We start from the raw sequence: 16,239 nt of genomic DNA, 5'->3' as shown, positions 1-16,239 counted from the left end.
TGTGTGTGTGTGTGTGTGTGTGTGTGTGTGTGTGTGTGTGTGTGTATGTAGTCTTCCACAATAGAATGTAAGTTCTTTGAGAACAGTGACTGTGATTTTTGTCATCATATATTTAATGCCTAAATGGTGTTCTACACAGCGTGGGGTACTAAAATGATTGTTGATTGATAACCATAATTAACTAGAATGAATCCTCCTATTAATGCCAATTTCTACTCCCCAGGTTTTGGTATTCTTAGCACATGCTCAGAAACATATTCAGGAAGCAGGCTAAATAAACCCTGGAAACAAAGGCTACTTAATACGACTTAAAAGTTGGCAACTTGTCTCTTTCTAAGATATCAGTCACCCAACAGGTTATTCTGACATATCACATCAAGGAACTCCTACTGTGATCTTGGGGGGTCCAGCTGGTGTTAAGGCAATTCCTGTAGAAAGTTGTTCCTGCCACCATGATGGGAATGATGAGACTTTACCCTGAACCACTACTGAGCTGGCACACCAGGGTTTCTCACCACTAGTGGAGTGAATACATGATGCCTGAAGGTTTCAGGGATAACCACACAACACTTTCTGGAGCAGCTTTAGACAATGCAGACACCCTCTGGAGAAGGCAATGGACACTGAAGAAGATATTTCCTTAGTAGAGATGGATGGTCCCAGTCTTTGGAAATACTATGTACAACTATGTATAGGAGCACTGCTTGTCAAAGAAATGTAGGATTCACGATCATGTGTTCTGCAATCCTGCAATGCCTTGTTTCTGCAAAACATACTAGAAATATCATAGAGAGAAAAGATATCTTTGGTTCATCTACAGCTCTGTGCTAAACTAAACTTTTCTGTAATTCCAGGAAAGCCTCAGCAGCTTAAAGTCAACTCTTTCAAAATGTCAAATTCTAATAAACTGGTATAATATTAGAGGGAAGGGAATAAGAACTAAACTTATGAGATCATTGGCGTAAAGAATTCCCAAGTGAGTGAATGCAATTGAAAGCTGGCACTTGCTCTGTACATTATTTTATTCTTAAAAAATCACTCATTACTCTGAAAGTTTAAGCAGATTCCCTAGAGACAGTACCGATCAGGGAAATAATTAGAGCCCAGCTCTTTCCTGGTTCTGAGGCCTCAACTGCACCACATCATCTCTCAGTAATAGAACATGGGCATATGATGTGGTGGTGATAAAATGCACCAAAGCATATCTCATTATTTATGAAGAACAAAGTAGAAAAGCTATTATAGGATTTGTGATTCATGTGCTGACAATGACAATACCTCACAACCATTGCATAAAGTTTTCCTTTGACCTCCATGACAGATAGTTATCCATTTTTATTCATCCATTGTATACTTCCAGTGTCTAGGAACTCTCTAGTTCATAAAACAAGCTATTCCATTCTTAGATGTCTTTATTTAATAGAGTTCATCTCGAAGCTGAAGTTTGCTTTTTAGAAACTTTAACTTGGTTTTAGTTCTAACTTCTGGGGCATCCTAGCGTATGATTCCCTTTTTAAGAGGGTGACTCAACAAATATTTGAAGACAACTATTATGTATTCTGATGGCAGAAAAGTGCAATTCTGATGCCCTCATCACAGTTATGAAGTGATGTAGTGTTCTCAAAGGCCAATTCAGTAGAATACAAGCTCTGGCAAGTTCTATCATGTTAGAAAGATTTTGAGTTACATGTCCAAAGATCACTTTAGATAAATATGGACTCACCACCGGAAAGTTGACCCATAGCTATTTTACTGCTTTATTTATTTGTTTATTTATTTTTGGAGTAATGACCCAAAACTACAGTTTTGTGTCTCTGCATTATATAGAACTTTCTTTGCTTCCAAATGGATAGTAGCAAAGTTAGAAAAGGGGCACAGGATACTCAAAATCATAAAGTTTTTTGGCCATCTACAAACATTAATTTAACTGCAGTTACTCTTTAGATGATCTCTGTATAATGGCCAAAGAGTTGTTATGATGAAGGAAAAACTAAGCTGCCATCACTATAAATGAAACTAGAAGACCCAAGATGTTTAGAAGTGCTATAAAGATTTTGACAAGGTCTTCCAAACTAAGCCAAAGATAAAGATGATTAATTAATGGCTTTGTTTTGAATCCTTTGCTTCTTTTACTATTATGTTGAGTATCAATGAAGCTCTCAGAAAGTCCATTACATAACTGGACTAAGTAATTCCCTTTCCAGGAACATTTATGCTTCAGTATGTCTTTTATTCCAGTTCTAACATGTAAGCAGTCACTGATGTAGCCAACTTTCATACACTATATATATCTTTCCATTTCTCTGAGTCACCTACAATTTTGATTCTTCCAAGATCATAGTACTCTATGATTATTTGCATATCAACCACCAAGACAAGAGCAGTATTAAATCTCAGAATTATTTACCCAGAGGAGGCTGGGGTGGATGGAGCAATGGAGCAAATCAAGAAGACCTGTGTTCAAACCAGGTTTTAGATATTTAATAGTGAGATAATTGATCCTCTATCATTTATTTAGTAAGAAAAAAATTATAAGTAATTGATTTTGTCCTGTAACTGCTTTTGTTCTGCAATTATTCAAGTCATGGTTCTTTTTCTCTGAATTTGGTTCAGAGTTCAACTGGTTTGTAATGTGTTAAATTTAAAAATCAAGCTTCCCTGCCTTACAGAATTTAACTGACCCTGGAGAATGCATGTGAATGCAAAGGGAGTTTGAGCCTGACATCTTTTCACTACAAAGCTATCCTTCAAGGATACATGGTTTTCTGTCTAAAAGTCTAGGCTACTTTTCTTATCTTGCACCTATGCGCACTTGTTAGTCTTATGAGAGAAAGAAAGTTGCTGCTAGTCCTCATTAACAAACTTCCAACCAGTCATGTTGTTCCTTGACATTTTCTGCTCAATCACATGATGTCATCTACTCTGTTCTGTTCTTTGTTCTGAACTCCCCAAAATCCTATAAAGGGGAACTATCCTTTAGCTTTGGAATAAATTGGACGTAGCATGCCCCTGATAATAAATGTTATATTGATAGGAGATATGCCTCAGTTTACTGTAGCATACTATGTGACTCTGGGCAAATAACTTAATCTAAATTTCCTAAGTTGTAAACTGGGGATAATAATGGCATCCGTCTGCCACAGTTGTTGTGATGATCAAATGAGATATTTGTAAAGTGCTTTATAAACATTAAAACACTATATAAATGCTAATTATTATTATTAAAGGATAGATTTTTTTACAGCAACGAATGACTTAAGATCATTGAAAACAATATACAGTTTTCCAAATATGATCTAGCACCTCTTCCACAATTCCAGGTTAAACTTACTGTCCATATGTGGTGAAATATACTTTCCAATATATTTTCTAGCCTCTTTTTCTTAACTAGCCCAAGTACAGAATTAATTTATCATCTATTGAATTCTTTGGTATCCTTTGTTCTTTAAATTTAAAAACAGTTAAATTAAATTAATGATTTTATATAATTTTTATATATATAAATAACAAGTTATTTATATAAACAAAAAATAAATAAAATATTAAATAAAAATTTAAAAACAGTTGGCTTGAAAATATATTTCTAATCTTTAGAAAACCAAATCAAATTGCTTTTTATTTGTGAATGGTCCATACTTTTCTAATTATTCCCCATTAGTCAACAGCCCTTGATTAAAAGAAAATAAGTTCTTAGTTTATGAATTAAAAATTCATAAAAATTCACTAAAAATTAGTTGACTTCCTATATTTCTCCCAATATTCCTTAAACATCAATCCTAAGATGATTCATTTCTATTTCACCCTTCCTATTCTCTTGTAATTTTGGAAGAGGTTCAGTGGAAGTTTATACAATTTCAATTCCAGTTATCAAATTTCCGCATTTAAATAAGTGCACATTTGAACATCCTAGTAAGGCAATGAAAATGTTCATTCATTTAACAAGCTTTTTATTAGGCACTGGGCTACTGTATATTTTATTTAAACCAACTATTTCACAGTAGTGTCATCTTTAGCTTTATCTCATTTGTTTGAGAAAAGAAAGTCGAAATCAAAGATTTGGCAATTTATCCATTATATCATCTTGAATCATGGAAACAGAAGCTGAGTCTATTGACTCTTAGATCAGACCTTCCACTTCTGGAAGGATAATGATGCTTTGCAATATAAAAAAACCCCATTTTACTTTATTTTAATAGAAATATTAATAATGTAAATCTCTTTTAAGTAGAATGCAAGTGTGTACTTAGAAAAACAATTTCTTTCATTTCTTAATGTGATTGTGAACTATCAAGTAGTAATTAAGTTAGCTGAATGTAATAGAAATTATTCCAATGAGAGAGACAGGTTCTCTTTCTACTCCATGTACTTTCACAATCATCCTTTTTAAAAGATCAATTCCTAAGCCACAAAATTTTACTTTTGTGTACATTTAAATGATTCAGGTTCCACTGACCCAGCAGAAGAGGAAAAAACCATGCCAATATTTAGATCTCAAAAGGAAACTACTGACCAATTGCTCTGAACCTTAAGAGGATACTTTCTTCAGTTACATTTAATTAAGAAATCCTGGCAAATTTCCAGAGTAAGGTTCATTGCTTAAAAATAGAAATACTTTCAGAAAATGGTCATGGGTTGGAATATCTACCTCTAGCTTAACACAAAAAAATGTCAGTATTCAGGTAAAATGAGGAAAAGGGTGGTAGAAGACAAGCACAAGAAAAAAACAGCATCAAAGTACTTTTCAGTTTTAACACCCACAAGTGCCAACAGATGTGATCAATTCATTGAAGCATGTGTCCCTGATTTGGCATTGCTTTCCATTGGGAAGTTCTTTCAGAAAAAGTATCACATTGTACAAGATACCCTTCTCAACCAATCTATGGTTGGCACCTTTGCCGAGTTGAAACCAGCACATCATATTGTAAGTGGGAACGATGCCACCCCAACAGATGGCGATGACTGTATAAATGCCAAAGAAACACAATGAACATCAGATTCCTGTTCAAAAAGTTGGAATCATCCAAGTAGCGCATCTAAGCCTATAGTGAAGGGAATTGGATGTTGCTATTCTCATTTGGTATAGAATCATTTGGGGAAATGCAGGCAATGCTGCAACCCAAAGCAATTTGTAGAGTGAAGACAATGTCCATGTGAATACCAGTACTAGAAAATCCATAGAAATAAAGGGAAAAAAACCCTAAAAATAATTTCCTAGTACTACATGTACATGCTTTGTTTTTAAGAGCTACACAAGCAAAAGAATTAACCAATTAACCAAGAAAGGGAAATAGGGGGAAGTAATATATTGGGAGAGAGAGTTGGCATCTTTTAGTTTCTTCTATACTAATAGTGTATATAAGTGTTGCTGGGTTTAGAATGGATTTTAAGGCCTTATTAACTTAGATCAGTGATTCCCAAAGTGAGCGCTACCGCCCCCTGATGGGTGCTACAGCGATCCAAGGAAGCGGTGATGGCCACAGGTGTATTTATCTTTTCTATTAATAGTTATTAAAATTAAAAAAAATTAATTTCCAGGGGGCTAAGTAATATTTTTTCTGGAAAGGGGGCAGTAGGCCAAAAAAGTTTGGGAACCACTGACTTAGATCATCTTAAAACACTGAATGATACTTTGATTTAGATGTACTGGGAAAAATAAAAGTTTAAGAAGGAGAAAAAATGTTAATGCATGTGGGAAGCCATTAAGAGAAATTAGAATCTCAAGTAGATATTTTTATCTGGACCACATCAAAAGATCAACACAGACTGGCAGAGCCGTGTGTTGACCTTTTCTCCCTACAATTAGGTATGAGACTGGAATGCACTATCTAAGATAAAAATCTGAGATTCCTCTATTGATTCCTTTCATAATTCACACCTTCCTTTAAAATGCAATATAGTCTTATTGGAAAAAGCTTTGGGCTCTCAGTAATCCAGCAGGAGGAGGGCTAACACTGTTCCCCTTTGGCCAGGAATGTAGCTGCCTGGTACAGCCAAGGCCAAAACCTTAGCAGGGGCATTTTGCCCAGAATTAAAGTAAAATAATGAGTCTCAAAAAATATTGTTTAACACCATCAAGGCTGAGAAAGTCAGGGGCTTTCCATCCTAACAAAATGTCCCAGACTTCACTTAATGATAACACATATAGTTGATAGTTTAGCATAGGTTTTATCTACACCTTGAAGCTTCTAAGGCTTTTTTTTTTTTGACTATGGTAAAAATACTGCTCTGTGTAATTGTGGGAAACTTTCTTGGGCTTTTGGGGGAAGGGGATCTTTAACTTTCTATATAATAAACTGGTGACTCCATTGTACCTCGGAGCACTTTGAGTTAACAAGCCGTGCCTCCAATCTGTTTCATTCTTTACATCCAATGACCACCCTAGGCCACTCAGATAAGTCTCTGGTTATAGAGCAGGATCTCTATAAATGCATAAATAATTCCTCCTCTCCTGGGGTAAATATTTCTCTCTCATAATTTTTGAGAATATTCATTCATATCTACCTCTAGATAAAAATAGATTCTTTCTCAAGTGACCATTTAAGTAGAACTTTTAGACAATTTGCTTAGAAAAGAAAATTAATAGATTTGACAAATTTGATAGCTCAAATATGGAACCATTATATAGGAATGTACAAATGTATCTGAAAAATCTGAAAAGTGAGATTTCAGGACATATGCAAAGTTTTAGCTATTTCATCCAAACCAATCATGCTTCCCCCCTCCCTCTTGGGGAAGGGATATGAAAATTGTAGTGACTATACTTTTTGAAGTTAATTTTCCACTTAAAATTTCTCTTTTACAATGAATTAAGCTTTCTTCTTTACAGGCTAATATCAAGAAAAGGTAAGCTTCCTTTGTAAAACATTTCTTTTTCTTAAGGTCCTGCTGTGAAGGATCTTGCCTGGAGACATCTCCTTTAAGCGCTCACAGAAAGGGCAGGGGCCCAGAAATGCTATTTCACTAGGTTTTCATTTGACGAAAATGCCAAGATTCCAGAGGTTTAACACAAAGTTGCTTGACAATAAACCCATCCAGTTTAAAGTGATAGAGGCTTGTAGTATAGCCATTTCCTCTTTTTCTTTAAAGGAATTTAATGAGGTTACCAGAAAGAAACTTGTCCTCTAGAATAGTTTTTAAAAACTGTTAAGTTATTAGTTTAAATGATCTTCAATTAACTTATTTCTCCTCTACAAAATTCTTTCCTGCCTATATTTCAAGCTTATCTATAGTTCATAATGTTTCTTTCCCTGAATTTATGCTTTAATCTAATAAGTATGAAGAGCAGGTTATTTATTATGGGTACCCAATGAACATTAAGCAACATCCAGTATTTATATTCACTGGTCTCTTTTCCATCATGAATACTAAGGAGTCCTGTGATGAGAGCTCTATTCTGAACACCTTGTGGCAAACAAAAGCTACTGTCCAGCATGGTACTGGAGAGAATATGTTATCAGCTAGTATATAGATTCTAGGCATGGTGCCCACTGCTTAGCCAATAAAGTAGCTTTTAAAAATCCCTTTAGTCTATGAAATAAGAAACCAGTGATGGAAAACTTACTTGTGGAATTATTTTGAAAATATATGAATCAACTCCAAGAATTTAAATAAAAAATCTCTGGGATGGAAATAGTTCAAGAAGATAAGCCACTTGACTTTGATCAAAATGGCCACAGAAGAAGGGTTGAGCAGAAATGTGACATAAACTGGAAGTTCAAAAACCACCACAATGAACTCTGTAGGAATATATCATAGAAGGAAAACTCACTTGATATTCATTATTTTACCATTAAGGTGACTATCACAGACATAGGGTTGAATAATACCATGAAGATTTGAGATTATTCCAGTGGCTCAATGATTAACACCCCAGAGTTAATTCTCTCCTAGAAAATTTATTAATTAAAAAAGGATTACTGAAAAGTTAGTAGAGAAAAAGTTGTCTAAAACTAGAGGCTCTATTGAGAAGAAAAGAACAGCTTTACTCAGGCTACATGTGTAGCTTTATCAATAGTATGTGGTCTGAAAATAATGAGTCCAAAGTGGAAAAGGCAATGGAAACCAAATTAAGAACCACCCTTCACCCTTATGTAGCTTCAGGTACCCATATTTTAAATACCTTTTTAACTCCAAAGCAAACCCATTATGACACAAGCTATAATTCAGAACTTTCCTGGCACATGAACAGAGTTAAAGGATACCTATTGTGCCTTCAGAAAATAAGCCTAAAAGTCTAGTAACCACAAGCATGATGAATAAATCTTTTCAGGAAACGCGGAACCCCTGGAGCATCCTAAGGCTTTATATTCTCCAAGGAGAGAGGTGTTAATAGCTGCAAGAGGCTTGAAACTAACTATGCAACAATGCCAAAGATTGAATTTTAGTTTAAAAATTTATTTCCCAGAAAGCACACTAGAAAAAACGTTATTCAATTTCAAGGAATATCAGTAGAATTATAAAATAATAAAAGCTTCTCCTTGTGAGTTTTAGTGTAGGAATCTCAAACCCTAATTTACAATCTCTTTCCTTCCTCCCAAATCATATTATGCAGTACTGTCCCTCTGTTCTGAGAAATGTTTAATCAGATTAACAAGTCTTCCTAAAAATTAAAAGCTACAAACAGATTTTAAAGAAAACGATTGCAATAACAGTCATTCTTAAAAATGAAAGGATCTTTACCTTGCTACTTACCCAGTTTCCAAAATAAAATTTATCACAGAACCACATTATTTCTCAGATTATTTTAAAGTGTCAGTTAACCAAGGGTTAGATTTAAAATGCATCTCTTAAGATAATTTAACCCAAATGTTAAATCTCTATTTATTGCTTTCTACTCATTAAAATGTCATTATATATCCCCCTAGACATAGAATTAGATGATCGGTTAATTACTTTAGAGAGGATACAATTTAAAATTAATAAAACATCTCATTGATCCAGTTATTCCAGAGAAAAGAAAACAGACTGAATTTTTGATTTCCTCTAAGAAAAATGTGACTACTGGTAACTCTTTCATCTCATGTGACTATGCTATACATTTAATTAACAATTCAAGAATACAGAGTACTAATATTTGACATTTAAAAGAAAAGAATGGTGGAGAGTTTATCTATCATTATCAGTGATTCATACTCACAATGTGCCCCTATTAGTCATGTAATTAGCTGGTTTCCTTCAAAGTGATGCTTCATAATCCCAGTAGGGGTAAAGCTGGTCATAAAAAGGTTCTTGAAACCAGTGGCTTCAGTTATGAAACCTTTGTGGGTGGGCAAAGATTCCAAGGCTTCAAGTACCACCATCATGATGGGTAAATTTGGAGAAACCAAGTATAAATTTTTTGGAGAAGACAGCAGAGAAATATCAGCCTTTAGTGATATTTGTAAAACCTCATTGAAGAATATCAAAACACAGTTTATTCTGACTTTGCAAATTCAAAAGTTACTAAAGTTTCTTGATCTTTAGACTGCTGTAGAGTTTGTACTTTCTTCCTTGGAACCAAGATAAAAAGTTAGGAGGAGATCCATGAACACAAGGAAGAAAAAAACCAAGATAATCTCATTTCTGTTTACCACATTTATATTCAAGAGAAAGAAATTATTTGATGAAAATCAAATTTTAAAACTACAGACATCTTGCTCATTCTAGGACATGATTGGCTAGGGAAGGGCTGACAAAACTAGAAAAAAAATCTATATTTCATCAGATTTCTTCTACTCTAGCATTCATAGTGCAAGGGGAACCATGATTTAACCTGAATTACATCTCAATGTATTTTTAAATGTTACCAACTTTTAATAAACATATACATTTGTAATGTAAATTTCCATTTTCTTAATCAGTTATTTGAGTCTAGAAAACTCTGGTAACAATTTTAATAAGAAAATCTTATATGCATTGTCATGACATTTAAGTTCAGGCTTTGAAATCCAACCTCATGATTCCAAAAATGTCATAATAATTTTTGCACCTCTCTTTTGCACCTCTTTTAATAATAAAAACATTCACAAAGTTTCTTTTCACAATATTGTTAGGAAAAACAATATAAAAAGTTAAATGATTTAGTAATGATGCCAGAAATATTTAACTGAAGAACATACATCATTCTGTGGATCTATTCACAATATAACTTCATATAGTTGTTAAGTAACAATCTCAGAATTGGAAAGGTTCTCATAGGTCAGGTAGAGTTTAATCTCCATCAAACGAAAAATCCATACAACAACCAACCCTTAAAAAGTGGTTATCCTGCCTTTATTTGAATACTTTCAGTGAGAGTGTGAAAGGGAAAAATACTATAAGAATATTTATAGAAAAAAATGTAGACAGTTAGCGTGGAAATTTAGCCAGGACTTGATTTCAAGGCTTATTATATAGGAGGAAAATTATATTGTTTGGCTTGACTCCAAAGGACTGTCTAACAATCAGAACTATCCCAAGATGAAATAAGCCTGTCTCAATGGGCAATGAATTTCTCAGTATTGTAGGTCTTCAAGCAAAAGTTGTCTAAACATTTGTGCATGTCATATATGTGATTCATGTTTTCAGTTGGGGCTATTATAAATGATCTTTGAAGTCCCTCCCTTCCATTCATGTAGTTCTATTAATACCATCTTTCCCACATTGCTTCTAAAATTAAATATTTTCTCAACTTTTAAAACCTTGTAAGGTATATAACATCAAACAAATTTAATTGAATAAAATTATCCACATAATATAAAATTTAAAAAGTCAAACATTATGCTTACTTTCTCTAAATGCCTGACAGTAGCCAAGGAAAGATAACAAAAAGAAGAGGGCACCCAGGAGGTCAGCTCTGCCAACGATACCAGCAACCTTAAAAAGAGGGAAAAAGATTTTCATAAAAATATACATTTTCCAAAGTCTAATCTTAGAGAGAAACCCATTAATATAATTACTTAAGAAAAAAGGCTATTCTGATGAATTCTTTCATATAATGGTAGAATCTTATAATCATTTGGAGTTTTAACTTTTAGTGGTAAGATTTACTGTATTTACTTTAGAAGAAAGTAGGCTTTCCTTAACAAACTAAAGAAAAATATTTTCAAGTGTTTAAATATTGAGGAATCTTTTTTTTTTCAAAAGAATGCTCTGGAGACTGCCACTATTACTACCCTTTTACATAAATCTTTTTTTTTTTAACCCTTGTACTTTGGTGTATTGTCTCATAGGTGGAAGATTGGTAAGGGTGGGCAATGGGGGTCAAGTGACTTGCCCAGGGTCACACAGCTGGGAAGTGGCTGAGGCCGGGTTTGAACCTAGGACCTCCTGTCTCTAGGCCTGACTCTCACTCCACTGAGCTACCCAGCTGCCCCCTTACATAAATCTTGAATAAGAAAGTTCATGGTAAATGACAAATATTTCAAAAATAAAGTTTAGTTAGGAAAATAAACAGCAAGAAATAGACCTGAAGAACAATGAGTTGACTGTAAAGCTTTCCTTAAAGAAGTCAAAGTTTGAGAGGTAATGATCACAATGCAAATTTGCTATTGCCTCTAAATTATTTAAATTGAAGAATAAAACTTGGACAGTTTTTCCTTCTCAGATCAAAGCTACTGTTGGGGATGAAAGTAAAAAACTTCAGAAGTATTTGGTAAATACTAGGCAAAGAAATGAAACCTCATATCTTCCACTATCCCCAGGCATTTTATCATCTAATGAACTGTTATCAGCCAAGTTATTCTCCTTTTCCTTAGCTAAATGCTTCAGGAGAAACTTTATATATGTACAGGTATGTCACAAAATATCATTTCACCCAATGTAGCTGCATATTATTGTATACTCATTCCCCCATTCCTTCCTTTCTCCACACCCCGCAGAATGTTGCAAAGTGCCTCTGTAACACAATTTACCTGTTATCCATTTCTAACATAACATCACCAAAAGTTGTATTTCATGGAGCCAATTAATGACATTAAGGCAGGACATGTTTGTATTTCCATCATATTCCCTCCAAGGCAGAATATCTAATTGGTTCTTTCCAAATGACCCAGGTAATTCATAATAAAGTATTTCATTAGTAAGTACAAGTCTTAGTTCAGTGGGATTCTTGATTAACTGGTACACTCTATTTCTATTTCAAATAACAATGCTTTTATTGATATTATTGTTTTGACTCTAATCAGTTGGGGCAATAAGATTAAGGTTAATTCAATATTTCGAGAGACCAAAACATAAAATATACTGGTAGGTAACATAGACAGCTTAGGGGATGGTAAATAATGTTAAAACTGACCAAAAATGGAGAATATTTCCACAACTATAACATGTTCATATCAAAACCAAAAGCTTAGAAAACCAATGCTTAAAAAATTATGCTTAAAATTCTTTTAAAGGTAGTATTTATCTCTAAGTGTATTTAAGCATAACGTATATGCTTTTGATGGGAATTCTTGAAGGGCAATATATATGCCTCAATCTCCATTATCTAATTTGATAAGAAACAGAAGAACCTGCAAAGTAATGAAAGAAAAAGCACAGGGTTTAATAGAGTGAATTTAGATATGAACTGCTCCCTTCAAATAAAATTACTTTGAATGAACAGTTATGCAAATTGATTAAACTTTGTGTAAGCTAAATATGGATGCATAATTTTCACTTAGTGAGAAGATCTAGACAATAAAGCTTATTTTGGGGGGAAAATATTTGCAAAATATTATTCCTTATCCTTTAAACAAGACAGTATTTCACTATGACTTGAAATGCATTGTTATTATTAGAAGAGCACAGAAACTTTGAAAAGCATTCCTAGGATCTGCTACTTTCTGTTATGTTTGAAAACTGCCAACTCTTGATCTGTATAGTGTAGCAGTGGGCATTACCCTCTAAAACAGAATGACTTCTTAATTGAGAACGGAGTGTTTCATTCTTTCTTTTTCTTTGTAGTATCTCAGGGTCCTGCACATAGTGAGGAATTTAGTAGTCATTTGTTGAGGATAGAATGCTTGGTTAAACTCCCCAGTCAGGCTGAGGATCTGGATGAGGACTTTTCTAGAGGGGCAGGACAGCTAGGCATCAGGTAAGTAGCCTCAACTATGGATCTCCACCTAACGTCAACAAATTGTTCCTGGGACTTACAGAAAGAGCCTGAAGTACAAACAGTTGACCCCCTTACAAATCTCTTTCTCCTCCTCTTCCCTGACCTTCTTTTTCCCTTCTTCCTACTAGTTCTATCACAGCAATTCCTTGTACTTTGGAGCAAAGATCCATGAATTCATTTGATTGGGTATTCCTTTTAATGGAGATCACAGCCATTAAACTCTTTACTAAATGGTCTTTATGAGTTGTGATGGCCAAAAAAATTCATGACCTTGCAATTCCTAGCCAGGCTAATGCTGAGACAGAACCTACAGTCTATCACCAATCCTCTATTTGAAGCTATTCCAACTCAATCAGATCTGCTAGAGCTTGTGTTCTGCCAGCTATACCTTCAAGACTACAAGGCCACTTCTAGACCAGGATGAACCATCAGAAACTGGATAAATAGGGGAACCATAAATACAGCATTTGTACACCAATAAAAAATTTTTTAAAATGCTGATTTCACTTACCAATAGGAGTTTGTGGGAAAGAGTTGATCAATAAAACTTTCAATACCCTGATAAATTTTAGGATCTTTTTTAAAGACATGTCATTCATTGAAAACTCATTTCAAGTGGTAATAGCAGACATACCTAACAACTGTCAGCATTTGAAAGAAATTTTAAAGACCAATAATTTTTCACTGGCAAAGCAGCATAATCTACTAGAAAAAGCTTTCTGTCAGAAGTCTTGGTTCAAGTTGTAGTTCTCATACTTAACTAGCTATGAAAGTTTGGGCAAGTGACTTTATCTCTCTGATCCTCAGTTATCCCATCTGTAAAATAAGACTGATAACATTTATATTATTATTTCACAGAGTTGTGAGAAAAATGCTTCAATCATAAAACTTGCCAACATATAAAAAAGAAATTATTAAATTCAAAATAAAAATGAAGGTTCTTCAATTATTTAATTTATGATACTTTAAGGTTACAGTTCTGTAATCACAAGTGAATTCGATTAGAATCAAAGCATTACATTTGTTCATTAGGAATGAAGAGTTGGTGTAATAGAAAGAACAATTGTTTGCGTAGGCTTTGCCATTAACAAGATGTGATGACCTAGGTTTTCTCATTGATGAGGGCATTGATTTCAGAACTGTAAAGTTAGATGAGGCCTCAGATGGCACAAAATCAGAGCCTATCTAGTCCAAATAGGTACAAAACTAGGAATTCCTTCTACATCAATCCTGAAAATTGGTCACAGAAACTCTTGCTTGCATACCTCCAAGTACAGAGAACTAGGGAACCCACCACCTCTCATGACAACTCATTCTGTGCTGACACAACTCTAATGGTTATAAAGCTTTTCCTTAGATGAAGCAGGCTTAATTCTTTTCCATCACAACTTCCACTGGTTCCTCTTGGTTCTACTTTCTGAAGTCAAGCAAACAAGTTTAATCCCTTAAGCACAAAGAAATGTATTATTTCCTCCCCAAAAGTTTTTGCTTTGCCAGGCTAATAATCCCCAGTTCCTTTAAACCTCATATTACATGGCTTGTAATTCTCTAACCATCCTAGTTGCCCATCTAAATTCCCTTTTATCTCTAAAGTTCTATAATCTTTCTTGGTGAACCTGTGTCCCAAAGGTCTGTGTTTCAATCATGCAGCTTAGGTATCAGAGATAAGCCATAATGAGACATAATATGGGTGTATCTATGCATAAACTCACGCGCACATGCAAACGTATTTATATAGTGAAAAAGGAAGGAAGGAAGGAAGGAAAAGAAAGGGAAGGAAGAAAGAAAGAAAAAGGAAGAAAGGATGAAAGGAAGGATATGCTGATTCCTAAACTTTCAAAACAGATATCATTCTGTGGGCTCCTGAAGTTTTCTGAATTTGCTGATACTAAAAAAAAAACTGAGCATAAACAAGTGGCTTTTAAATAATGAACAGACTCTATCAGAGATTGCTTCTTTAACCAAATCTCATTTTCTATGGCAAAGTCTATATCCCTAAAATAAATACTATTAAATCTTTATAAACTTATTTAAAGGTGTTAAATTCAACACGTTGTATTCAGAAGTCACTTAAGCTGAATATAGAACAGCACTTTAAAAGAAGTAAAACCATATTCTTTATGCTGCGTGCCATTAGGGGAAGAGGAAGAAGCAGAATCTCATTTGTAAAATTAAGATGTTGGAGTTGATGCTTACTTAATTTCAAGAAGGATTCAGAGGTCATCTTGCCCAAATCTATACTTTATAAGAATCTGCCTAGCCCAAGAAAAATTTAACTTGAATTTTCAAAGATTTACATAGGGCCTTCTGTAGTTTTACCAAGTCATATATGTGCAAATGGAAACTTAACCCCTGTCCCTGGATAGCCTATCTTGAATTCCACTGGCTAATATAGTTGATGTCTATATTCAGCAAAAACTCAATTGATTCCAGTATTGTAGAGTTCACTAGAAAACAGCAATATGGAATAGTGACATCCTATGACCTGAGGGTTAACATGGACATAAGACAGCCCAGAATATGTTACTGAGTAAAAGCTTGAGCATGAACATTGGTACTCCTATCTCCAAATAGGTTACTCCAACATGCCCTTATATGTTGTGATCAAGTGCAGCACAAAAAGGCATAGGCAAAGGCAAAGGCAACATTCTGTTTCTACATCAATCTACAATGAGTTTTTCTCATTGAGTTCACAACAGCTGATAGAGTTGAGAATCAGGTTCATTGAATTTGCTTTAAAAATAAGACATCTGAGGAGGGTTTAAATGATTTACTTGGTCACAAAGTAATTTTTAACTTTTAGTTAAATTCTAGATATTTTCATTTGCTCTGATGAGGTGATCGCAACTTGTACAGCCAAAAAAGAACAGGCCCAATTAACTTTGCTAATTAACCTATTAAGGAAAGCAGGGAGAATGAAGAGATGCATTCTTTCTATGTCTCTGATTCATGTTGGTTGAAACATGGTAATAATTCTAGCATATAAAAATAAAAAACTGAAATAAATGTGTGTGTATATATATATATATAATAAACAAATATGTGACAAATATACCTTTAGTCCCATATTTCTAGATAGATGGGAAAGGAAGGAGAGAAGGAAGGAAGGAGAGGAAGAAAGAAAGAAAGAAAGAGAAAGAAAGAAAGAAAGAAAGAAAGAAAGAAAGAAAGAAAGAAAGAAA

At 34.1% G+C, this 16,239-nt stretch overlaps 1 protein-coding gene across 3 annotated transcripts in view; it reads right to left on the bottom strand.

Annotated features, from left to right (window-relative positions):
• TMTC4 (transmembrane O-mannosyltransferase targeting cadherins 4) overlaps positions 1 to 16,239 on the bottom strand; it is a 68,748-nt gene that overhangs the window by 43,771 nt on the left and 8,738 nt on the right. For all 3 annotated transcript variants that reach the window (XM_044667198.1, XM_044667199.1, XM_044667197.1), the window contains one exon: positions 10,746 to 10,833. In XM_044667198.1, the coding sequence (XP_044523133.1) occupies positions 10,746 to 10,833 (88 nt within the window). The remainder of the gene's footprint in view (positions 1 to 10,745; positions 10,834 to 16,239) is intronic.

Source organism: Gracilinanus agilis, chromosome 3 (assembly GCF_016433145.1).
Source record: "Gracilinanus agilis isolate LMUSP501 chromosome 3, AgileGrace, whole genome shotgun sequence".
In the NCBI taxonomy this organism is placed as follows: domain Eukaryota; kingdom Metazoa; phylum Chordata; class Mammalia; order Didelphimorphia; family Didelphidae; genus Gracilinanus; species Gracilinanus agilis.
Note: the sequence above shows the minus strand (reverse complement) of the source record. Positions and strands in the feature narration are given on the sequence as shown.